This window comes from Ambystoma mexicanum, chromosome 2p (assembly GCF_040938575.1).
Source record: "Ambystoma mexicanum isolate Mex_15411 chromosome 2p, UKY_AmexF1_1, whole genome shotgun sequence".
Taxonomy (NCBI): Eukaryota; Metazoa; Chordata; class Amphibia; order Caudata; family Ambystomatidae; genus Ambystoma; species Ambystoma mexicanum.
This window is the reverse complement of record NC_090923.1, coordinates 1,105,970,188-1,105,995,393: the sequence shown is the minus strand read 5'-3', so window position 1 is coordinate 1,105,995,393 and position 25,206 is coordinate 1,105,970,188. Positions and strand designations below refer to the sequence as shown.

Below are 25,206 nucleotides of genomic sequence, written 5' to 3'. Positions count from 1 at the left end.
GAATTCTCCCCTCTGTGGTTTGGATTTTTTTTAAAACCCAAAGCATGCTTCACATAAAGAGTCTGTCTTCTGGTGTGACCAAAACAGCAGAGGTCCCGAAGAAGCCAGTTACCTTGCAGGTCATGAAATGCCCACAAAATTAGCAGGAGCCTGGGACAAGGGGAAGCAACCTCCTCAGACCTGCAACCCACTCCACCCCCCAATCCATGCATCTGGCAAACTGCCACGACCTGTCCAATTTCAACCCTGTCTCCCAGTTAAGTCCTGTGTGCACACTTGCTTGGCCCCCAACGACGCACTGCCCCATAGAGCCGACTCAGCCTCAGAAACCACAACAAAACACTTGAGATTCAGGTAATCTAATTTTCGTGGTAGGTTGCGGAGCCTTGAAATCAATTGTCCTCCATTAGGGGAGGTGCAGTCCCGTTCTGTTAAATTGTAAACCAACTTTGGCTACACAACTTATTTTACACAAATGTGATAACTGTTTAGATACAGTGACGGAATTGACAATATATTTTGTCTGATATGAGATTGGACATAAATCGGTGAACGTCAAAACATATTGTATAGACACTTGCCAATGTATCGGTTTTCATTTTTTGGCTATGATCTAATCTTCCTTGGATAAATCTTAATTTTGCAGTGCTTGATTGTCAGATAACACTTTGTTTATAATGTATTTCAGGATCATACTGAGATATTGCTATTGAACCTTAATTACCAGGTCCTTCTTTTTTAAAATTAAGCTTCTTTTCAATGGGAGTGTTATTGCATTATTTCTCCATAATATAAGTAGCAAACACCTGTACCTAGGGCGCATGGCATAAGATCAGCTCTTTTCTTTTGTTAGTCACCTACGGTTGAATGTCACGCTCCTAGCCCTACAAAGGCATAGTTTAACTGTTACTTTTTATTTTATAATGCTTCTTAGGCTAGGCACATGTGTAGAAACAGTCAACCCATTTTCTGTTAGCGATAAGGGAGGGAATATTTTGAAAAACTTCTTTTTATTCCACTATAAAGGTACACCGTGCCAAAAATAGGTGCCTGAAGTAATTGCAGTGTGTGTGGGCAATACTTTTCATAATACCTACCTGTGTCCATAATAATCTTAAAGGCGGCACCATCACAGAAGAGTTCCAAACTTCATAGAAATGGTTTATTTCTAACACGCTTAAGCGGGCCAGGATGACAAGTGACTGCTTCATCCGTAACCATTCCGAAATTGTTATGAGAACAAACCGCTTTTGTGCATTTGGTACACATTGCTTTTCTCTCTCCACGGCAGCCCTATGTTATGTAGTTCAGTGTACTGTAATCATCCTCATAATAATCCCTAGATGAATACTGCTTGCCTTGCCTAGGCCAAAATAATTATGCGGTTGCTCATTAGTCTCTTGCGATGTCCCAGTATTTGCTACTATGTTGTTCCAGGCCTCTGTCCATATAAAAGTTCCTCTTGTCATTCCTTGTCCATAAAAGCGTCCGCGCCCTCTCCGGTGCAATGGACACTCCCTTATCCATCCAGTGGTCTTCTGCCTTACAAAAATTACACCCAGTGTCTTGTCTTATACCTGCTCCATTACTTGGCGGAGCACTACCATCTCTTTATACATCCCACTTCCCCCTTTGTATATGCATATTACCTCTGCCTCTTTCTGGAAAAGCCTGTTGCATTAGCGCCCTTGTTTTTAATTCCTTCACTTTCTTTTCCTTCTCCCCTTTATTTTTGGCGTGGCAGTTTGCATAATACCTAGCCATAGTCAAAATATGGGCAGCAGTTTGATTTGACCATCTAGACTCGCAGGTCTGTATATCATACTTTAGGTGCGACAACAATCCCTATACAAAGTGTGAACAAAAGGCTTTCTCTCCCTCTGGCATAGCCATGTCCATTCCACTGAAGCTTCTTCCTTTCCTGCAAAATACTTTCAATTGACTTCCCAGCTTCCTATCTGCAAGCAGTCAATTTATCCCAATTCATTTGCTTGCGGGACCCACTTGCTGGATACGTGTTCAACAGTGCTGGGAGAGCTATTTATTTCTTCAGACAATTTCCCAGTCTATTTTTTGTTCGCTGCCTCTGTCAGCTCATCCCAGACGGGATCTAAACTGTCATAAAAACAGATCCATCTTCCAGCGTGAGCTGACCAGTTTTAAGAACCCGGTCTGTCTGGGTGTACCAATGTTATGGATTTTTTTCTAATATCTGGATAATCTTTAGTAAAAAAGTAACTCCATTCTATTCCATGGGACATGGACCAGGTGTGTTGGATTATCAGTATCAAACCCAGGCACTTCTCTCGTGGGAAATATTTTAGTTACCATAGACTTTGTTGGGGCATTTATGATCCAAAATAAACTGTTGCAGGACAGAGTTTGACTCGAGCTTACACTTTTGGATTGCTTGCTCTGTCCTTATAATCGTTCGGGTGAGGGTACATTTCGTCCTTATTTACTCTTCTGTGTAACAGCCACATAGCTTTTGCACTATTGCAAATATATGCATATCCTGTTGCTGGGGCACATACTCTTTGGCTTGTTCTGTTCCTTCTATCTCATTTTTGATCCATGCCAATACTACCCTTTCCGTGGTTTCCATGTCGCGAGTTGTAATCCTGAGGGCACGAGGTGGTGAGGTGAGCGCCTTATCACCAGGTACCCGATGGGGGGTGGGGGAGGCCTTTTAATCATTACATCATTCTAACAACGGGTCTGTCTCGTCCTCTATGCGCATGCTTTCTTTTTCGGATTGTGGTTTGTTTTTTTAATCTGTGCTTCCGTCATAGATTTTTGTGTAGCATAATCTTCCTTTTCTTTGTTTCCCATTCCAGGGGTCTAATGGCCTTATCGCCTTTAGCGTCTAATGCTTCTCTTGGGTACCCGATTTTCTCCAGGTCAAAAGACCCATGCATGGGGACCTGAATATCAGGGTTGTTGACAGTGTATTCGTGCCATTTGTAAAAAAACACTACTCCCAAGCCTTTCTTGATCATCAACTGCCATCCTGGCATAAGTTCCAGCGGAGTAGACACATGCTTTTCTAATTCTGGACCCCACCCTTTTAGTACATGAATTTCCCATTTCTTTCAGTCTGTTTCTTGTGATCACAAGGTTGCATTGATAATGTCCCACGTAATGCAGTGCGCCCACAATCGAAACTACACTTATTTCATGATTTATCCATCCCATGGTTTTAACCTGTGTACACAAGGTGTATTTCTGTATGGCTCATTAACAGTATGCTCCCATAGGAAATACAACATTACGTATTCATAACATCAGACCGTGCATCTTCATTCTGCATTAAATAATCACACTGTGTGCATGAAACAGGATCCTCGGTTGCAGAGATCAATGTGTCGAAGAGACCAGTGAAGGTTATGGCTGCAGGAAATCTCTTGTCCAAATAACAGTGCGCCCCTCCACCACCACTTGCCATCCTTTGCCTGCTCTCCGACCGTGGCAGCTTAGTCCAACTGGATCTTAACTGAAACGCGGTTCCATCTGGGGTAGCCAATTTGTGGCCTATACTTTTCATAATACCCATCTCTGTCCATAATAATCTTAAATGAGGCAGCAGCACAGGAGTTCAAAACTTCATAGAAATTGTTTATTTCGAACACGCTTAAGCGGGGCCCTGGGATGACAAGCAATTTCTTCATCCATGCCTCTTCCGGAGTTGTTATGGGAACAAACCGCTTTTATGCATTTGGTACACATTGCTTCGACAGGTCATTTAAATCACTTAGGCTAAATATGAACACAGGCCAGGGTCTCAATTTACTACATGCAGCTGTCGCCTGCGTATTCACACTCTGGCGCCTGCTCCAAGAATATACGTGTACAAGCAAACCACGAAAGGGCTTTCTTTTTCCTGGAAAACCAGCACTCTTTAAACATGTGAACAGACCAGCTGATTTAGAGAACCTGTGTTCATTAATTTTACGAAGTGCCTACAATTATTCATAATTTTCCGCATGTGATTTCTTGGCTACCTCAGTGTGGCTTGAGGCTGCATTGGGCAAGTAGTGTTGGGGGCATCCTGAGACGGTTGTTACTGATTGCTAGCCAGAGGTTTCACTAATGCTGTTGCGCAAAGTGTGGTGCTGGTGGTATCTGGTTGAGCGAGGATCAGTGTGCAGATTCTTATGCTGGAGGCACACTTGCCGATATTTCGTTGCTCTGGTGAAAGTGTGATTGTTGTAGCCACAGTGGGTCTTTAGAGCTATGTTTATCGATGTGCTCTCTGGAATGAGATCTGCAAGCACTAAGTCAGCACATATGTAAACTTTGGAAGATGCAGCAATTTGCATGGGATTGGAAGGAAGCAGCTCTGGTTTATTGGTCTTTAATCTAAGAGGAGGTGGTCCCTTCCCAACACCAGGTGTGGTATAGGCTCAGCCATTTGAAGTTGATTGTAGGATCAGACTAGGGGGCTTTAGTGTGCTTTGGTGTAGTGCAGTGCATTCTTTTACAGATTAGAAGTCTGTTCATTTCTTCATTGCCCAAACAAAATTGTCCCCAGGTACAATTTACAAAGCAATCTGGGCCTCCTATCTCCTTCAAGCTTGCCCTAGGCTGCTTCATCTAAGCAAGTCGCAATAACAGAGATTTAAGTGCCCCTCACCACTTGTGAGGGGCAATCAGAAATTACTAATTACTTTTCCAAAGCATTCAGTGATGTGTGTGAAAGATATGATTGATAAATAATGTGTCAATGGTACAAATTCCTATTCCAGTAAACGATCACAAGCTTCACATGGCCTTGGATTCTGTGCTAGTCTATATGTGGAGGTCGACAACAACAGACTTATGGGAATGGTGCTGGAACTCTACAGACCCATATGATTTCAATGGAAGACATGAGCTTTGAAGGGTACATATATTTGTAGCCTGCTCGGACACAAAGAGGAGGTAATGACCTATCAGCCTATTAACCTCCCTAGTATTTGTCAGCCTGCTCCGGAAACACAAAGCCTACATGGCGACGAGATGAAAACTATACATATGTTGATTGTTTATAGCACCCCACATTTAGGTATTCTTTGCATCCTGTGAATATAATTTTCACACATACTAGTGATCCTGCATGCCTTATTTGCAAATTATTACCTGTCTAATCTTTTGTTCATGCATTTGAAGAGACTAAAGCCAGGTGAACAGGATTGTTTGGAGTCCCGCCTTTTTGGATAAATGTATTGATAATTATAGCACATTGAGGCCACATAAGTGGGGAAAGAGCGCTATATAAATGACCCGATACAATACAATTATATCTTGTGATTTTACGGCCTATGATGTGGATATTTGTTAGGACAGTTTGTCCAAAGTCCACCCAAAGGAACTTTATAAAACTATGCCTTGGGCAATACAGAAACTCCAACTCTCAGTATAAGACTGTAGCTCTGATATTAGGGTAGCAATGACAGAGCAGCCTGGTTTATCTTAGAAGGGAGAAAAGGCTGTAGAAGGGTACACAACTTGTAGCATACATATGGCCCAAAGAAAAACATATACACTGATGTATTAGAACAATAATGGTTTAATATATATATATATATAGAGCTGTCCCCAGGCTACGCAGTGCTGTGACTCAGTCTGGTTAAATGGAAAAGAAAGAAAAGAGCATACGTTTCTAATATGTTTAATCCACAATGGCTCTGGCGGTTCTCCAAGTTGAGGCAGTTTAATTGTCCCGGCGGCGCAACACATTCCTTTCGTTTCTCCATTAAATTTCAGACCTTTGCAATAAGGACACACTTCAGCCATGGTGCCGATGAGAACATGCCGGCTCAAACTATAATCATCAGCTGGGTTGTACCGGAATGCAAGGCGAATGTAATCGCGTGATTGCTGAGCACGGAGTCATGTGTGACGCTGATCTGCTGTTTCTTGTTGACTTCTTTCAGCCACTCTTAGCCTGTCGCGTTCATTCTGTTGAACGAAGCAGATCTGAAGCTGCAGAATGTGATCGCGGTGCTCGCATCCGTGCATCCTGAACTGGCCGCACATCGCTCTGCTGCTTCCTCGGCATGTATTTGAGCCACGGAAACATTGAAATGGAATCGTAAAGTATTTAGTATAGCGTGTGTTGCTTTTACGTCCAACAGATGGCGCTGTTTTTCAGAAAAAATAGGTTTTTACCTGCAACAGGTGTGACCTCTATGTATAGTAGGTATATAAAAACATGCGCCTATTCGAATGCAACGTTGTTTCAAAATTTCAAAGCAATCGGTGAAGAGCTTTTGGAGATTTTAAGATTTTGAACAAACATTTACATTTGTATTTATATAGATGCAGGCGAAGGGAATTTAGCAAGGCAAGTACTGTTGTATACAAACCAACACAATACTTATGGTAAGTAAACCAAAGCATAACCCACATTTAGACTAGCAGCATGCATTTCTAGGTGAGTAAAACCTAGTGTTACACATTTAGAATGACGGTATGCTATTCAAGGGGAGTAAAACCACAGTGACAGTATGTCATTCAAGTTAAGCAGACCCTATTGGTAATAAATTGTTACTTATTCAGTTTCAAGAATAATATAGTTTTACCAACCCTGTTACAAGTACCTTGCAATACTAAGAAACATATTCTGTTTCAGAAATAATCCAGTTAGACTACCATACTAGCATACTAGTAAGTACTTTGCAACATTCTTCTTCTTTTAGGAATGATAGTTGCACCCATGTTACCTGTTAGAATAGTAAAAAACAATTCTAAGGTAAGCAATAACTTATGAATTACTTTTCAGAATGGCAGTATGCACTTCAAAGAGAAGTACAAACTCAGTATTACACATTTAGAATGGCAGTATGCTATTCAAGGTGAGTAAAAACTTTGTAACACTTGGATCTTCCATCATGCCTGACTGCCTATCTGCCGTGGTATACTTCCAACGATCTCTGCCTCAGTGCCAGCAAGACTGAGATCATTCCCATTGGGACCCCTGCTCCCTCTTTCTTCCCCTCACTCTGGCCATCCTCTATGGGCTCGACCCCCGGCTCCTTCTGCAGCCAGAAACCTTGGAGTCCTCTTTGACTCACCTCTCGCTCCTTCCTCCCTCACACTCGGGACATTACCAAGAAGTCCCACTATCAACTTCCGTCTCGCAGGAATTTCCCCTTTTTTCACTTTCCCCCAGAAGCTCAATGTTACCCGAGCCCTGGTTCTCTCTAGGCTTGATTACTGCAATAGCCTTCTCCTGAATCCTACTTTCTTCCACTTTACGACCCCTCCAGCTAATCAAGAATAGGGCAGCAAGACTTATCCTTGGTCTTAAGCCCAGGGACTGCTCTCCTGCCCTTAAAACTCTTCCATGGCTCCCGGTTGCGGCACAGTTTTTAATTCATATCCCTCTGCATCATCCACAAGGCTGTCTGCGATCTGCAACTTTCTCTTACTAAATACTCTCCCTCTAGGCCTCTGAGGTCCTCTGGCACCAACTGTGTGTGTAAGGTGTTTTGCTAAACAAAGGGCTGGTGGCCTATCACTTTCTTCAGCTGACTTCCTCTTATGGAGCAACCTCTGCCTCCGTCTCCCTCTGGAGCAGGACTTCCTCAAATTCCGGAAGCTGCTCAAGACTCTCCTACACCTGCTCCCCTTCTCTGCTAATCTGTTACTGCGGTGGCCAGGGCCATTTTTGTATCGCTCAGGGACCTGGCCTCCCATACCCAATCGCCCCAGCCTCTGTCTACCTCTCAGCACTTGCCTCTGTGCCCACCAGCCTCAATCCTGCAGGCCTGTACTTTCTAGCCAATGCGGCTCCAGGCTGCATAGCACTTACCTTACTATGCACTTTCTGCTGCTCACCCACAAGCACTGACGTACTAGCACTTACCCTCACCCCTCAGTTCCTCTCTTAGAGCTGCACTTGCACGTTCTGAATACTCACAAGGCATAGTAGGTTAGTCTTTAACTTCCACTGTATTCATTGTTCTCAATCCCATGTTCCCTCCCTGATGCCCTGTGGGCGCTTTGAAACCATTTTTGACTTATGTATAAGTGACTAATAAATGCACAATAAATAAATGTTTAAAAAAATGCTTCTCTGGTCACTTGGGTTTGTTGCCTTTTCTGCAGCACAAACAAAGGAAGTGGTTCGCCCAATCCATCTTCTTCAGTTCCATGCTCTGCTGAGGGGGTCTGGGCGAGTTGGATCGGATCTCTAGAGTACCCTTGAGGGCAAAGCAACGATTTGGACGGGTTCAGCCTTTCCACAACGTTGCACTCTAAATGGGCAGCAGGTCTCCTGGTATTGGGGTTCCGCAGCTCTGGATACTCACAGGACCTCGGGAGATGGCTCAAATCAAAGTTCGTCTTGGGACTGGTTGTTCCCATCAGTCAAAGGGAAGGAGTCCTCTTTGGAGTTCCTCTGTCACACAGAAAATTTGGTCGGGACAGCAGAGGTCGATTCGCTGTGTTGCAAAGGGTCTGCAGGCGTCTATGGTCGTCGTCTTCGGTTACTTCAGCTTCCAGTGGTCGACTAGCTTTTCACTCCAGGAGCCTCCCCTTTTATACAGTTACAGCACTCGCTCCTCTGCAGTCTTCCTCAGCAGTTTACAGAAAGGGGCGGTTGGCTGTCCAATCAGGACAGCCAGATCCCCAGTGGGAGCTGGTCCTATTCAGGCACTCTGGCAGACAAAGGCCAGGGGGTAGAAAGCACCTCCCCACTTCCTGCCTGCCCAGACACTCTGGAGCCTAGGCAGAGGACACACAAGGGTTCCTGCCCAAGGCAAAACGCACACACAGGCATCCCTCTCCCAGAATGGTGGTAGGGCTGACAAAAAATGACCATGCTAGTAATGGCAACAAAAAGGGAGCCCCTGAGTTAGTACTCGGGTGCCCATTTTGTGTTTAACCGGGGCTATGGACATAGATTGTGGTAGAAAAATCACACACTAGTTGGTCGGACACGTTCACTGCCACAAGCCATAACTAGGTTGGTCTATGTAACATAAGTCACAAGAGCAGAGGGAAGGGGGATACCAAGTATCCCTTTGGCACTCCACATAAGGTGGTGTGTGCTAATCTCTGACTATTACGTTTTATGAGCGATGCGAAGTATCCCTCTATCCTAAGCAACTGTAGTTACTCTAGGATAAAGAAAAATAGTCTCAATGTAGGACCCTAAGGGTCCCTAGCAACACTGCCCATAAGGAGATGTGTGCTGCAATAGTAAAATACAGATGCCTTCAAGAGTTATGGAGGAATAATAGACTCCATAGGACAGGTAGAATATAAAGAATAGAGTTCCAAAAGACAGAGCCCATAAGAATGAATTACTGGAAAAAGGCTCCACTCGTTCAGGATTAAAGAAAAAGGTCCAGCCGAGCTGGGTGTCTCACTAGGAGAGGGGATGAAGCATAACAATGATTCATCTCCCTAACACTGATCTATCCTACGATCGGCCATAGATTTATTTCGCAATTCGTATGTATGATGGGTTTCAGCTTCACTATAAGGCACTTCTAGACTATAGATAAGATGGTTGAAGTATTTGGCGCACTTTAAATTTGAGGATTAGGCAGTGGACCCATTTAAACAGAAATATTTGCTTTAATGGCAACTTTAATGCATTTTCGCACATCTGAGCAATTTCTTCTTAAAAATCCTTAAGTAAATATTTTCACTGCTTCTCTACTTGCGGTGATGCATCTGTTTAGACCCTCTGGGGTGTAAGAAATTCAATAGAACAGGGTATTTCTCCCATGGCCGTACTCAGTAGAGGTGCTCCCACACTCCTTTTCAATAATGCATCCGTTGATGGGTTTAATTTATTTTGGGCATTTTATGTGCAGCGGTGTCAAAGCTATCATTGTTATTTAACCTTTTACAGTAAAATACTGCCCACTGCAAATCGGAGTAAGCCTAGGATGTTGCAAAGTGTCCCCTTCTTACAAGAGCCTGCCCCCACATGTTTTAAAAGCTTTGCCTGGAGGTTCATGTTGTTTTTATTTTGTGTGTTGAGAGGTTCATAGAAGAATCACTTTCCCTCTCCTGGACAAAAATAGCATGTCAACACAGTTGTCATTTGGGTTTAGGTCTATTTGACCGAAAAGAAATTATTTTACTGACTGTCTTCGTTTATTTTGTTAGAAAATGCAGGGGGACCTCCCTGTTTCCCCTTACACCCCCCCCACCCAACATATATATTTTAAATAATTCCCGCAAAAAAGAAAAATTTAAAAGCTCAATTTGGTTTGCGATGAAATATGCTAATACCGGCATTTGATTTCTGTATCTCATTTAGCGATTTGTTTGTCTCCATGACCATCAGTCTGACTTCAGAGCAGCCAGAAGCACGGAAATTGCTCTCCTTAACATCCGTGAAGACCTGCTCTCTAACCTTGATTCTAATCTCCCCTCTGTCCTCATCTTACTCCATCTCTCGTCTGCCTTTGACATGGTCAACCATGCCATCCTGCTCAATAGTCTGTGATAACCTTGGTATCACCGATCAGGCCAGGCTGACCTCTTTCCTCTCTGATCGACCCTCCCAGGTTCAACTTGGGTCTTTCCTTTCCTCTATCTCACTCTCTACCTGTGGTGTTCCCCAGGGGTCTAACGTCTCTCCCTGGCTGTTCAACCAATACCTGGCACCTGTCACTCACCGCATTGCCACTCTCTGCTCTAACTTTCATTGCTTTGTGGATGACTTAGCTCGTTTTCAGGCTCCCCTCTGCCACCAATTCTTCTCATCTGACTGTCTATCTGCTATCAAGGAGTGGTGTGCCACCAACCATCTCTGCCTTAATGCCATTAAGACAGATTCTCCTCATCGGCACACCTGCATCCTCCTTTCCTGTCACTCTCTGGCCGGCCACCTTTGGCCCTCTTCCTGCTCTTACCTGTGAGGCTAAGAACCTCGGTGTCATCTTCGACTCCACACTCTCCTTTTCTCCTCACATCTCCGACTTCTTAGAGAAGTCAAACTACCAACTGCACCTCCTCAGAGGTGTTCTTCTTCTCCTTCCCCAAGAAGCACACGGTCTCTAGAGCTCTGGTTGTGCTGGACTACTGCAACAGCCTCTTTCTAAATCTGCCTGCTTCTACTCTCCGCCCTCTGCAACTCATCCGGAACAGGACTGCAAGACTTGTCCTTGGCCTCAAGCCCATGGATCGTATTTCTCCACCATTGAAATCTCTTCATTGGCTCCTAGTGGCTGCAAGGATTAAGTTCAAGACCCTCTGCATTGTCCACAATGCCCTCCGGGGCCTGGGTCCTCAATGCCTCCAACTCTCTATTTGTAAATACCTTCCTACTTGAGCTCTTTGCTCCTCCACCTCCCTCAGGGTCTGTCGCTTCTCCAAGCAACGAGTATGTGGTAGATCTTTCTTCGGCTGGGGCCTGCCTCTGGAACAGCCTCCCTGCCTCTCTGAAACTTGAGGATAACCATCTCGGGTTCTGGAAGCACCCCAAGACCTTCCTATTTGCTTCTGCCTTCTCTGTTCAACTCCCCTGCTGATTTCCTGTCTGATACTGCACTGGTCACCTGGCTAGCCTCTGATTTTGGGCACAGGTCTGTGCTCGCCCAGTTGCACACCTGCACTGCCTCCCTGCAACCCTTGCACTTGAGTCTGTATCTAACCCTACAGTCCCCACAACCTGCACTTTTGGACACCTGCTGTCTGCACTTACACCTGCCACCTGCTGGCCGCACTTTTATTGTTTTGATCCCATGTACAGTACTGCCCCCTCCCCTGGCGCTTTTCCCCTCCTCTGCACTTGCGTGATCTCAATGTTATTTGGCATAGTAAGATTGTTGTCTCTGTCCTCCCTCTGTTCCCCCTGCCTTGCCTCGTTGCACTTCAAAACACTTGTGTATATAGGCGCATTACAAATGCCATATCATTTATCAGCAATAAATGACACCTTAAATAGATATGTTTCAGGATCTTAAGACATGACTACTTGTTGGGTAGATTTTCATTTCTATGCTAAATCCTCCCCTGCGAGACCCACAGAACATTTTGCTGTACTTGTTCCTGGGTGAATGGGAATCTTTTCCCCCACTCATCCTGTCTTTTACTCTTTTTATGGGTGACCCTTTTATGTGTTGCCATAGTTTATTTTTGGGATAGTAACTTTTTGGGCTCATGCATTTTCCTATGGCAGCACACAACACTTTCTGTGCAGTGTTGCTGAAGTGCCTTGTAGGAACTGCTGTTCCCAAGGATAGGAGGATAATTGGTATCATTTTTACAATCCCCTTTGTGAGATCAGCCAGCACACCTCACCTTATATGGACTGTTCAAGGGATGCATAGTATCTGCTTTCTCACTGCTCATGTAACAATGTTAAAATGAGACTATTATGGCTTGTGGCAGTGGACATCCTTTTGACTTTTGTGTAATAACATGCAGGCTGTCAAACAGCCGCGGTAATGCACAGAAGAGTCGCCATTCTGCTAGAATGGTGGCTTCTTTTTTCACCATTTTTAGTAGGCTTGGTTTCTTGGTCCTTCTGCCATCCTGGGAAGGGGGAGGTCCTGGTTTGATTTTTGTCCTCGGCGGGAACCCTTTGTGTAGCCTGTCAAGGCTCCAGAGTGTCTGTGAAGGCAGTAAGTGAGGGAGGAGTCAGCAACTATGCAACCTTTTGTATTCTGGTGTGTCTGACCGAATTCCATTCCCACTGGGGGGGGGGTGGCTGTCCCGATTGTGCAGCCACCTGCCTCTTTCTGTAAACTGCAGGGAGATTTTTGAGATGTTGTGTGGGTTCCTGTGTCCGATTCTAGAAGTTGAAGACCAGTCAACCATTGGCGCTGAATCCGAAGAGGGAGATGAAGAGAAGGCTACTGTAGCTGATTGCGACCAGAGATGCCTGCTGTGTAACCAGAGCCTGTTCTGACTTTTTCTTCCATGCGACCTGGGAGTCCCGAAGACAACGACTCTGACCCTTGGACTGGTGAGACTAACCAATCTTGAAGACCTGCATTTTAGAGCCACCCCACAGCGAGCTTTGACCTTCCTGGGCTGCAAATCGCCAATATCCTGGGACCTCGAGCCTGAGTGCAGTGCAACATTTTTTCCGAAGGCCAAATCTCGCTGAAACCTTTGACTCTTGCTGGACCTCCTCAAAAGTCCCTTCGCTAGAGTACAGGACTGAGATCGTGAGGCAAATCCAATAGAAGATGAAAGTTCTTTATCTGGTACCTTGAAAAGCACACCAAATTCACAGAGCCGCAAGAAGCACTGAAGAATCCTTTGGTGGGAGCCTTGTCAGTTTGCTGCTGCAAGTTCCCATCCAGTGTTGGTTCTTTCGCCCGGTTCCTGTGCTGCTGCATCTTGAAGGCTTCTGTCTGCAAGTTCTTTACTGCTCAGCTGCTGTGTCCCTTAGGGGTAGTACTTACCTACAGTCTGTGTTGCTCCTGTGGGGCTGAGTGGGCGATTCATATGTTTGGGAGTTTGCTCATAACGAAAGCTGGGGCGCATCTACAGAGCGTTCTACAAAGGCCCTCAACACTTTCCACTAACTCTGTACGTACTTGTTTTATGAGAAATCCTCAAACTCTGACTTTCCTGCATATGATCCTCATCCCGGCCTGTCTACTGTTGGCCACTAGACCACCAGTGCCCCCCTCTGGCCCTGAGATTACTCATGCCTTGGAATAGGAAAGGACTTTAAAAGATAAGGCCTCTGATTTAAATAGAAGTACTTACTTGCTTAAGGTGTTAGTGTTGTAACTGTATCTCTGTAATAGAATAAGTTACTAAGTTCTTACCTGTGAGTTGCTGATTCCCATTCTGAAAAGTATACAGTTATTTACTTATCTTTGAATTGTGTTCCACTCCTCTAGAAAATGTGTTGGCATTACTTCATTATTCCTGAAACTGTCAAAGTTTACCACTAGGGGTTACTCACCTTGAATGGCATTCTGCATTAGGTTTTGCCTACCTTGAACTGCTGAATGCCTTTCTGAAACAGTCTATAGAGTTCTTGTTTACCTTAGAATTGTGTCCCACTATTCTGAAAAGTAACATTGGTTTAAATAGATATTCCTGTAATAGAAGTAGTGTAATGGTTTATAACCAATAAGGTGTTACTCCCCTTGAACAACCTTCTACCATTCTAAACGTGTAATCCTGATGTTCTTAACTTTTGAAAGGCATACAGCCATTCTGAAAAGTAATTGACAAGTTATTGCTGACCTTTGAATTGTATTCCACTATTGTAGAAAGTAATTTTGGTAGTATAAGTTACATATGCTTATTTATTAGACATTAGTATGGCGCCTATACACAAGTGTTAACAGATGCCACAAGACAAGATTGGGGGGAGAGAGGGGGGGCTAGGGGGCACGAGATGGGAATCGCAACAAAAAATTGTTATATTGGCCTTGTGATAATCCTGCCGTGCAAGTGCTTGACAAGGTGGTAAGTGTCTGGGGGTAGATGGAGAAGTGCAGGAATGGGGTGCCCCCAGGGAATGGGCTGGCCAAGGTGGCAAGTGCCAGGCGGAAACGTGGGGAAGGAAGGGGATGAGTGTGGTGGACAGGGAGGGCCAAGTCTGGGTCCAGGAAAGGGATCCCGAGGGCAAGTGCTGGCAAAGGATGCCTGGGGGATTGGTAGGGGGTAGTCTGCCCCCTGTATGGCTCTAAAGGAATCGCAGCGGCAGAGAGGGAAGAGTTAGCACGGGAGGAGGCGAGGGAAGGACGAGGAGAAAAGAGTCTTGACAACTTTCCGGGAACTTGAGAAGATCCAGCTCAAGTCTGAGGGGGCAGGGAGGCCGTTCCAGAAGGAGTCGGCCAAGGAAAGGGGATCTACATTCCACTCTCTGCTTGCAGAAATGTTTGACCTGTAGAGAGTTGGAGCCAGAGGACCGCAAGCTGGATGTAAAGCGATCCCAGGCCCCAGACATCCTTGTGGATGATCCAGGGTCTTCCTTGCAGTCACCGGGAGCCAGTGGAGTGTTTTTAGGGCTGGACAGATGTATTCCTTGGGCTTGAGGCTAAGGGGAAGTCTTGTTCTATTCTGGATTAGTTGAAGGGGGCGAAGGGAGGAAAGTGGCTGTTGCAGTAGTTTAGCCTAGAGAGAACCAGGGCACTGGAGATGTTGAACTTCTCAGAGAAGGTGAGGAAAGGTAGACTGCCCATGAGAAGGTGGAGTTGAAAGTTGAACTTCTTGGCAAGGTCTGTGATGTGTGGAGAGAGAGAGAGGAGTCCAAGATGATCCCAAGGAATTTTGCCTCACAGGTGGGTGAGGGGCCCTAAGGAGTCTGGCCAGAGTGGGGGGCAGGGGGCGTGTGGAACAAGGAGCAGGCATCCCAACGAGAAGGATCTATGTCTTACTGGCATTAAGGCAGAGATCATTGGCAGAACGCATGCCAGAATACCAGACAGGATGGCAGCTTGAAAGAGCTGTGTGTGTCCTCTGCATAACGCTGGAAATGTGGGGAGAAAGTGGTGATCAGGTGGGCCAGAGGGGCCAGGTAGATGTTGAAGAGCCATGGTGATAGGATAGAGACCTGAGGGACACCACAGTTAGAGGGTGTGGTGGAGGAGAGAAAGGACTCATTTGCACTTGGCAAGGTATGTTAGAAAGGAAGGAGGTAAGCCACGCCAGTGCCCTGTCCGTGATGCCTCAGGCATCATGGAGACGGTTTATGATTGAGTGGTTGACTGCGTCAAAGGCAGAAGAAAGATCAATTAGCATCAGAACAGAGGGAGTGTTGAGTCTCCCTCCTAAAATATGTCTGACTGCTCTGTCCACGCTACCAGCAGTACAGGTGTATACTAAGAGTTTACAGTATTGCCAGAGGAATCGTTTTATGAAGCCCCTGGGTGGACTTTAGAAATAAACGGTCCCAACACTTTGTTTAGTGCTTTTCTAATTTGAGAAGCATCACCTTCACAAATAGAACAATTACAGGAGCAAGAACATGATTTTTGTGACTCCTACATTTCTTCAAATCAACGAAAAGCTCACTGCTGCTGTGTGGCTACAAATGAACATTTTAAAGGTTGTCTAACATCCCTTAATGTAGAAGCCCTTTCTCTTCTCCTACAGCTTGACCTCTCAGCAGCGTTCGACCTCGTACACCACAACATCCTCTGTCACGCCCTCACTTCCTCAGCTAACTTCTCCTTGGGAGCTGCCAACTGAGTGTCCTCATTCATAGCTGATCTTCGCTGGGGAGGTCACTGCTAACCCTACCCCATGTGGCGTAAACCAAGGTTCCTGCGTCTCCCCTAGACTTTACGTGTACACAAAACCTCTGTTCGACCACCTTGACTATCTCTGCATCTCTTATATGAACTACAGCAATGACGCTCACATTCTTATCCCCCCCCTCACAGGTGACCACTCCAAGGACACTAGCGGAATCAATTAAGCCTGGATGGCCCCACACAGTCCTTGCCTCAATGATGATAAAGCGGAGCTTCTCATCATTGGGCCCCTGCCAGCTTGGCCAAACTACCTACAAAACCTTCAACATTGATGGCCACAACATCCCGGTTGCTACCTCCGTCAAGACCATGGGCATGTACCTTGACGGCTTCCTGACAGACCCGCCAGGTCAACCACATTTCTTCGTCCTGTGGCTGTGCTACCAAGCTCATGAAGGCCAGCATACCCTTTCCACGGAGAACAGACTTGAAGTTGTATGTGCCCTTATAGGATCTAAACTTGACTACTGTAACTCTTTACTTTGTGGCACATCTGAAAATAACCTGCATATACTACAAACAATTCAGAACGACGCCCTATGGGTGGCTTTGGACATTGGTAAGAGGAAACCTATTTCAGAGGCAAGAAAAGCTGCCCACTGGCTCCCGATCAAGGACAGAATTTCAAGATCCTGTCCATCACCCACTGCTGTCTCGAACAATGCCCCTCAATACCTGGCCTACAAAATAAACACTCCCTCCTCGGCAAGGCCCACAAGATCCATTTACAGACACGTCTGATCACTCCCAGGTTCAACTGCACAAGATAGTTTCCCAGTCCGGGCACATGCACTCTGGAACGAACTCCCAACCCACGTGCAAAATGAACCCTCCTGTAAAGTCTTCATAAAGCTTCTCAAGTCTCACCTCTTCAACTGACCTTTCTTCGTCTTTTATTTTTTTTCCCGTCCCCCAACTCTCCCAAATCTTCATCAATATTGTGTAACGAGTGCCTAGATGCCCATGGTCTTTGCGCGCTGTGTAAAATGTATGCAAACCAGATGTTTAGTTTTAGTTCGAATTCAATACTGCATGCTGAAAATTCAGCATACTCTTATGTAGACTGTACAATTGTTTCCACTTTGTTGTAAATGTGTCTACATTTTGTTTAGGGAAGTACAATTGCAACTTGTCACATATGGGATAGTAATCCCATTGCCACATACACAAATGCAACAAACTCGACACAATTATATTGGCTGAGGGAGCATGGCTAGTTCTTGCACCCCTTGAAGCTCGGAATACAGCAATTGCAGAGACTATAAAGGATATGCTTTGAGTGCTTGGATCTGCATTTAAATTTGCAACGCAACACAGAGGAAAGCGTGAGGAACAGACGAGTTCCTACTGGTAACAAACCAAGCATTAAGCCTACATGTTGGGGAAAAGGGTTCTCTACAAAAGAACATAATCTGGACTACATGATTTTAACTTCATACAATTAAGCTGCAAAAGTAATGCATGTAATGAGGAAAGAGGAAGATTCTCTCTTTAAAATGCTCAAGAGTGTTGTATAAAGAGGCGTGTATCAGCTTAATGTGATACTAGGTGCACAGTTGTTAACCTCCTAATGTAATGAATATTGGCTGTTTAAGGCCCTGAGGAAGCTCCCATTTGGAGAGAAGCAGGTGTTACAGGTATGCTCCGACTTCATCAGATAAGGGCCTCATGCAGTTAGGTCCTTTTGAATTAGGCCAGTTAGGTCCTTTTGAATTAGGCCATTTTTAGTTAACAGGCCCACATTTAGTGAATATTCACAAGAAAGTGGACGCTTTCCAGTAAATGTGTAGAAAGTCTAGCTTTCTAAAATGTACACAGGATTATGGAATACTCATGAATTATCTTTCTTGTATTCAAATAATTTTTCTTGATCATTTTCAATTTACTTTGGTTGATGCAGTTTTCACACAAATTGTCTGTTCTCTTACCTTTCTAAGTTTGGCCTGCAGTGTTTGCGTAACTGTTGCAGCTGGAAATATAATTTCTATTGAAATTGGTAAATTGTGCAGATGAACTTTGTGGCAAGGCCTTAATTATATGAATTCTGCTGCAAATGTAGAATTGAGTAACTTAAGTGGCAGCCTTGGCTTTAACTTGTAAAAACTTACTTCATGCCTTTTTCTCTGTAAAGCCACTGTCCAAATGTTTGAGTCTTCTGTGATCTTTCCTTAGCTTGGAGACCCCTTACAGGCCTTCCCTGTCTTCAAGAAATACGACCGAAATGGGTAAGACTGCTTCAGACACATTTTTATCTGATTTTCAATTTTATAAATGGGTGTGACCTTCTTTTTTTTTTTTTTTATATATAGATTGCGTAGTCTGCTCTTTGACCCTTTCCATATCTGCCTCTCCTCTCAGCCTTTCTCTGGCACCTCCTTTTCTTAACTCCTCTGTCCCTAGACTCCATTTCCTGCCCCTCTTCCCGTCACATACTCCAGGGATTGAAATACGGATTTGATTAGCAGGAGCGAAAAGCAGCTCCTGGGGATCCAGCAGCACCCAGTAGCAGGAGCTTACTCTGGAAACCAGGAGCTATTACATATTATGTCGCCAATTTAACTGCCACATGAGATGCAAACTATAACTTTTTGTCAATTCTAGATGACATTATGCTTCAAATGTCTTCTGGATGTCCCCTAATGCTCATTTATACACATTGCTAAATGCACAGAGTTAATGTCCTGTGTATATATTTTTATGACACTAGTTGACCTGTGGAGCCAAATGTAGCTCCTAGTTGCTGTTGGCGACAAGCCAACCAGGCTCTCCTAGGGTGTAACCATAGCTCCCTGCAATTTCGAACCCTGTAATCTGATGGGCCTGTGTGGAGTCAGTCTTCTTTTAACATTTAGTGCTGTACTTGTTTTTACTACATCAGTCACCGTCCTTCAGCTCTTAGCTTGCCTGAAAGTGGGTGCTATGCTTATTGTGGTTAATGTTCCACTAAGTGACTTGAGCCTGCATCGGCTAGTGTCTTGAGCCTTTCTCTAAACCAACGCTTATGCACTTTCGTTTAATGGTGTGGATAATGCTTGTATAGATCACACTGACCTGTTTTACTTTATCCAAGCCAACGCTGATGTTTACAAATGTAATGCTATTGCGCTCAGCATCCTTCTTAGCAGGGAATTCATGTAATCTGTTCAAGGAGCAGCTTTGAGGTGTGTGAGCTTTAGCTTGATTTGCCTAGTTTTGGATGTGAAAAATGTCACATCCATGCTTTTGCTCATCCCAAGCTTTGGTATATTGCAGCTATCGATTAGGAAAATATATACTCTGAGGATAGTCTGTAGATTTTTTTTAAAATTTTTTTGTTTACTATGTACATTGGTTTAAAAAAATCTTTGTAATTATTGTGAGAAACTTGGCTGTATTCTCCCACCCACTGCTTCGGGATATTCCATTCAGGTGGCCAGAGACGGGCATTGCTTTTGGATCCCGACCCTGGGGTTATTTGAGGGGGGGGGGGAACATCCGAGTGGAGGGTCACAGTGGGATTGGGAGGAGGATACCCGAGGGCGAGAATTGGTATTTCCCTAATCCTGAAAACACCCTACCTACCCTTCCTCAGATTTTGTTGGGTGTTAAAATCTCACCTCATCTCCCCATTTCCAACAAATACAGAGACGAGGTTGGACCGTAGGGGTCCAGAAGCAGAGAGGCAGGAGCTGCAGGCCGGTGGAAGATGGCGTGCAGAGGCCCAGTGTGGAATATGGCCTGCAGTGTGGTGAGAGATTTCAGGCCAGGTCCAGGAAAGTGCTCGTCACTTGGGCCAGTGCCGACCCCAAGGGTGCCTGGGCGGCAGGTTATGAGACCTCGACCCAGCATTGCCTGGAGGAACCCCCTCTCAATGCAACGCTGCCCTGTGAGTTCCGTGGAGAATGTGCAAGAAACTCTGGAGCGTGCGTTTAGATGAGAGCGGAGTGGGAGAAATACGGATCGGAAAAGCGGCACGGAATTGTGAGAAAGGAAAGTGTTAAAGTTTAAAGTAAGTGCGAAGCAGAAAGGGAAAAGGCTGAAAGCGCAGCGGAGAGCCAGAGCGAAGCAAAAAGCATGAAGGCTAAAAGCATGGGTAAAAAGCAGGAGCGAAGCAGAAAGCGGAAAAGGCAGCCTCGCTGAAAGCGAAAGTAAAGCAGAAAGTAAGAAAAGCAGAAGAGAGAGAAAGTGGAAAGAAGCACAACAGTGCAAGTGGCCCGTAACAAGAGGGGGGCACGAGAAAAGGCAAAGACAGGTGCCAGGGGCACGCTAAAAAGGAAAGCAGAAAAGAGGGTGCAATTGTGCACAGAAAGTAACGTAGAAGAAAAGGGGTGCAGGAAGCATCTGAAGGAAACAAAGGTATTGAGCGGTGGGGGCGGGGAGAGTGCGAGCAAAGAGAGGGGCACAATGGTCAGTGGTTGCACCTAGGAAAAGCCAAGAGCCTGGCGTTTCGAAAGCCTCAGATTCTACCCCATGAGCGGATGATGTGGGAAAGATTGTTAATCTGAAAAGGGTACATCCTAACCAGCAGAGTTTTTTGTGAACTGAAGGGCACCCTATGAACTCCAAGAACTGTTAAATCGTGGGTTGTGTTTGAAAGCTGGAAGAGGCTAGAGCTTTGGGGGCAGGAACCCTGAGAGGAATATTAAAGAAAGCATCCTGACAAGTAACATTGTGTTTAAAGTAAGAAAGAGGCTTGAGCTTGGGGAAGGGAACCCTAAAAGGCCTAGCCAAGTTTTTTTGTTGTGCTATTGAAAGGATTGAAGCGTGGGGAAGGGAACTCTGAGAAGCTTACAAAAAGAACAGTTACAAATTTCCATGGTGTTTTGAAACTTGGTTAAGCTGAAGCTTGGGGAAGGGAGCCCCAAGGGACCTCTGGAGAAGTGTTAGGGAGAATTCTCAGAAATGTGCTAATTACCTTCTACCTTAGAGACCCCCTGCTCCTTTTGCTGGACTTTAGTACTTTTAATTTGTAACCTGGAGGGAACGAGACCTTTTTCCCCACTCTCTCGTATTGTTCTGTAATTTGGACTGTTTCTTTTGACTTTGGAGTCTGACAAACTCCATAGGCATTATCTTTAGATTGTGACACACAGCACCTTCAGTGCAGTGACACAGGGAAGTCTTAGATTTTCCAAAGGATTAAATACCTTCTCTTGGTGCAACTATTGTTTCCAAGAGCAGTTTAGTTAAATTGACTTCTTTACTTACCTTTTGCAATTTTCCAGCCCCAGCACGCACTATCTTACAATAGACTGCTGGAGGGGTTACTTAGTATCCCCTTTGTCTAGTTTCTCAGGTAACATTTTTATGTTACCCTTTCCATGATTAATGGCTGGTGGCAGTGGTTTACTTTTTCCTAACATTGTGTGTTTTTACAGCGGGCTGCAATTGCAGCTGCAGGAAGACACCCATGGGTGCCCATTCCGTCAAAATGGCCACAGTCTCCTTTTTTGCCATTTCTTGTTGGAAAGGTCCTTCTTGAGATTTACTCTGCGTGCCAAACCATGTTTGGTACCTTTGTTCGTTTGGTCTTTGGCGAGATTCACGGGTGAAGCCCGCCTCTGGCTCCAGCGTGTCTAGCAGGGCAGGAAGCAAGGGAGGTGCCCGAACCCTGTGCTTAGTCTCCTTGGTTACAGGAATGCACTCAAGGGTGATTGGCTGGAGGGTTGACCTTGGAGATTGTGATTGAAAGCTAGGCTGCGAATGAATGGGAGAAACCTGCACAAAAGGTGAGCCTTTTTGCTTGGAAGGCAGTCGACCACTGGACAAAGGAATCCGAAGAAGAACTTGGAAGAGACGCCTGCTGCAACTCCTGGATGGTTGGGTTTCCCAGTAAAGCCTTGCTACAGTGCTGAAGCTCTGAATTCGCCTCTACTAGAGAAGACCTGCAAAGGACGACTTCTCCCCTTGGGTTGGTGGGACCAATCGACCCCAAGACGAGCTCATCTGGAAATCCTCTCAGAGTTGGCTGTACTTCCATTGCTGCTGCAGGAACCGAAGTGCCAGGAAGAGGAACGCCAGAATTGAGTGAGTGTCTTTAAGTTGGACCCGAGCTCCAGGAAGATTCTCCGGATTCCCAGGAAGCAGGACTGACCAAGCCTGAGCCACCTCAAGAGTGCTGGACCCCAGATGCGAGGGAAGTCCATAGTGGTATCCGAGAACTGCGGTGGTGGTTGCGAGAGCCACACGGAGCTGAAACCGTGAAGTTCTGCTGATCTGAAGTTTGCCCATTGCTGCCGCCAACCTTCAATTCGTAGTGCAGGAGTCCCCAGACGTCGTCCTTCTTGTCCCCACGACTAAGGCCCAGGAACAACAGGATCTGCAGACTTACACAGGAACAGAAGCCAGATGGAACCAATTTCTTCTAACCAAAGGTACTGTGAAACTAAGAGGACTTGCCTCTTGATATGTAGCCTTGCTAGTACTCAGTTAAGACTTGTCTTGGTTGCTTTTGCAAGCCTCCCAGCATGTGGCCCTACAGTGATTCTATTTTTCTACAAAGACTTTTACTTACTTTTGCTCAAATAACATTGGCTGGCCTGGCTCCCTGAAAGACTCTTCTTACATCCTGACTTTGTGCTTTACCTTTCCTCCAGGAAAGGGTTAATTTACTTTGCATTGGGTGGTTCAAAAGTACTTGACCTGCTTCAGAATATTTGGTTAACCTTTGTTTTATTCCTAAATCCTTTTCTTTCACACCAAGCTCAGTATTGCTCTAAATGTACCAGTCCACAGTGTCCTAGTTATTTAAGTCACCTCAGGGTGTAGGAAGAATCTTTGTGCCATCCCAAATGGGTACTTGCTACTAAGAGTGTATTTTGAAGTGTATTTTTGTTACATATATATTGTCTCCCTTTTGAAGAAGGCTTATTCAACTGACTGAAATAAATAATAATTGTTTAATCACGAAACCTTAAATGTAAGAGTTTATTTGAATACTTGTCACTGTGAATCTCTGTGTGAAAGCCCTACTGCTCACATTGACCCCTCTTGAGATGAGCACGGCTGCTCAGTCACACTACCAACCTGTGTAGTACAGACTTGTCTCAAATGTTGGGTTACCTATTGCCATGAGGACAAGGTTGGTGTAGTCTTCCAAAGGGTACTGCAACCAATCTTGCCTAACAAGAAGGTCTTCGAATAGCCTTGTGGATTGAATTCATTTGTGTCAGATTGACCAAGCAGCAAGACCACCTGAAACCAACTCTGGTTTCCATTTTTTGCTGAACCACTGTTTTCCTTACTTTGGAAAGACTTCCTCTCACATTTGTGTATAGAGAGGGCAAGCATAGGTTTAGACAGACTTTTATTTTGGTTTCTTAAACTGTGACGTCATTAGAAACCTCACTTAAGGGAATTGCCCCTTTAGAGTTGCGGCCGGTCAGGCATTACACCAACCCCGAACCTTAGTAAATGCTTTCATACAAACCCCTTTAAATCTTTCTCTCTTGATACCATGCCTTTCTCATAATATATATATATATATAATACAAAATTACAAATACATCAATATTTCCTTCGTTCAATCTCTAAATTGCATAAAAGTGCTTCACTATATTAGAAAACTATTATATACATTGATTGTTGAATTTAATTGAAAGAGGGCCTCTGGGTAAGCTAGTATCCCGTTCTGGGCCCCTTTCACCCAACAATTTATAACTTACTATTATAAAAATGGACTGAGGCTATGTAGGATATAGGCTCCTCTCCACCAGGAGTCTCTACCACAACCCCCCCCCCCCCCCCCCTCCGTGCCGCCGCCGCCGCCGCCTCAACCTCTACCTCTTCTAGGGCCCCGTACACCCTGGGTGTGTAGTTGATTCAGTCTAAAATGCATGCGGTTCTGTTCATTGAGTTGGCTGAACACCTCAGGTAACCAGGGAGCGTCAAAACATCGTCATGTTCCTATAGTCCTTCAGTAAGCTATAGTGAGTCGATTTAACCCACAGGTTCACCCAGTCGAATTCTCTCCCTTTCGCTTTGACTCGTGTGGAATTCATTGCTCCATGAACTTCCCTAGGCGTACACATAATTGTTTGATTTGTGAATCCTTGATCTGTGCGTTCACAGCACATTTTCTTTCCACTCTGGCATTTTAAATTCACAATCCTAAAATTATAGCCGTGAAGTCATGGATGCACCAAAGTGGATGCATAGGTGGACCGAGATAAATGATAAGGTTTATGAAAAACAGATTGTTTGCAGATTTAACTTCTGGAATACTCTGTTCGTTTTGTATCTAGTCTAAGCTACCACTGTTCAGTGGGCTATTTGCTAAAATGCAGGCCATACTGTTGTGCTGCGCAAAGCCTTGGGGAGAAGGTTTGCCACTTAGCCCTTGGTATGCAAAGGCTTGTTACCCTGCATCTGAAGGGCATAAGCACTTATCTGTACGCCATACTAATCAGATGCTGCCTCCATCACACAGGACTGCTCAAGTTGGATGCTTGCCTTGTAATTAAGACACTGTGTATTGAATCTGTGTAACAGCGTTTTCTTGCCTCTCTTCACTTGTACAGTATCTATTGCCTTTGCTTACATGAATTGACTATCACACTTAACTTAGTCTCCATTTTGAGATTCCTTTCTGTGTAGATATGTAGATGGTATAGTAGTATCCTTAAGGCTTACTGCATATGTGGTTGGACATAAAAAAAAAGTGTTTTTTTTCTGGAGCTTGTGAATCTGCTTAAATGTACATGCTATGCACAGTCCACCAGTGGTTGGCTCAGAGCATTACTTCGTTTTCGAATTAGAAAAAAAAGTGCGCGCTTAAATCTGCCTGGCTGCTTATGCTACCTTGAAGAGGGTTTGGTAAGAGCAAGTGTGAAAAGCTCTTGCTCATCACATTGTTGGCCTTCCACAGGGCTGGTTCTGAAAATCCGGAACTAGTATTCTTTAGAAATCTGTAATTGCCTTGCAGTGTACCATAACCACAGTTCATGATGGTTGTAAACCTTGTTCTTCTGTCACTGGAGGTATGAGTGCCATTCTGGGCTATTCGAAAGAATATCCTTTACATGAGATTGCAGGAAGCCTCTGAGCTGGT

At 44.9% G+C, this 25,206-nt stretch overlaps 1 protein-coding gene across 3 annotated transcripts in view; it reads left to right on the top strand.

Annotated features, from left to right (window-relative positions):
- NAA40 (N-alpha-acetyltransferase 40, NatD catalytic subunit) overlaps nucleotides 1-25,206 on the top strand; it is a 144,276-nt gene that overhangs the window by 70,138 nt on the left and 48,932 nt on the right. For all 3 annotated transcript variants that reach the window (XM_069645116.1, XM_069645115.1, XM_069645114.1), the window contains exon 3: nucleotides 18,351-18,403. In XM_069645116.1, coding sequence (XP_069501217.1) covers nucleotides 18,351-18,403 — 53 coding nt within the window. The remainder of the gene's footprint in view (nucleotides 1-18,350; nucleotides 18,404-25,206) is intronic.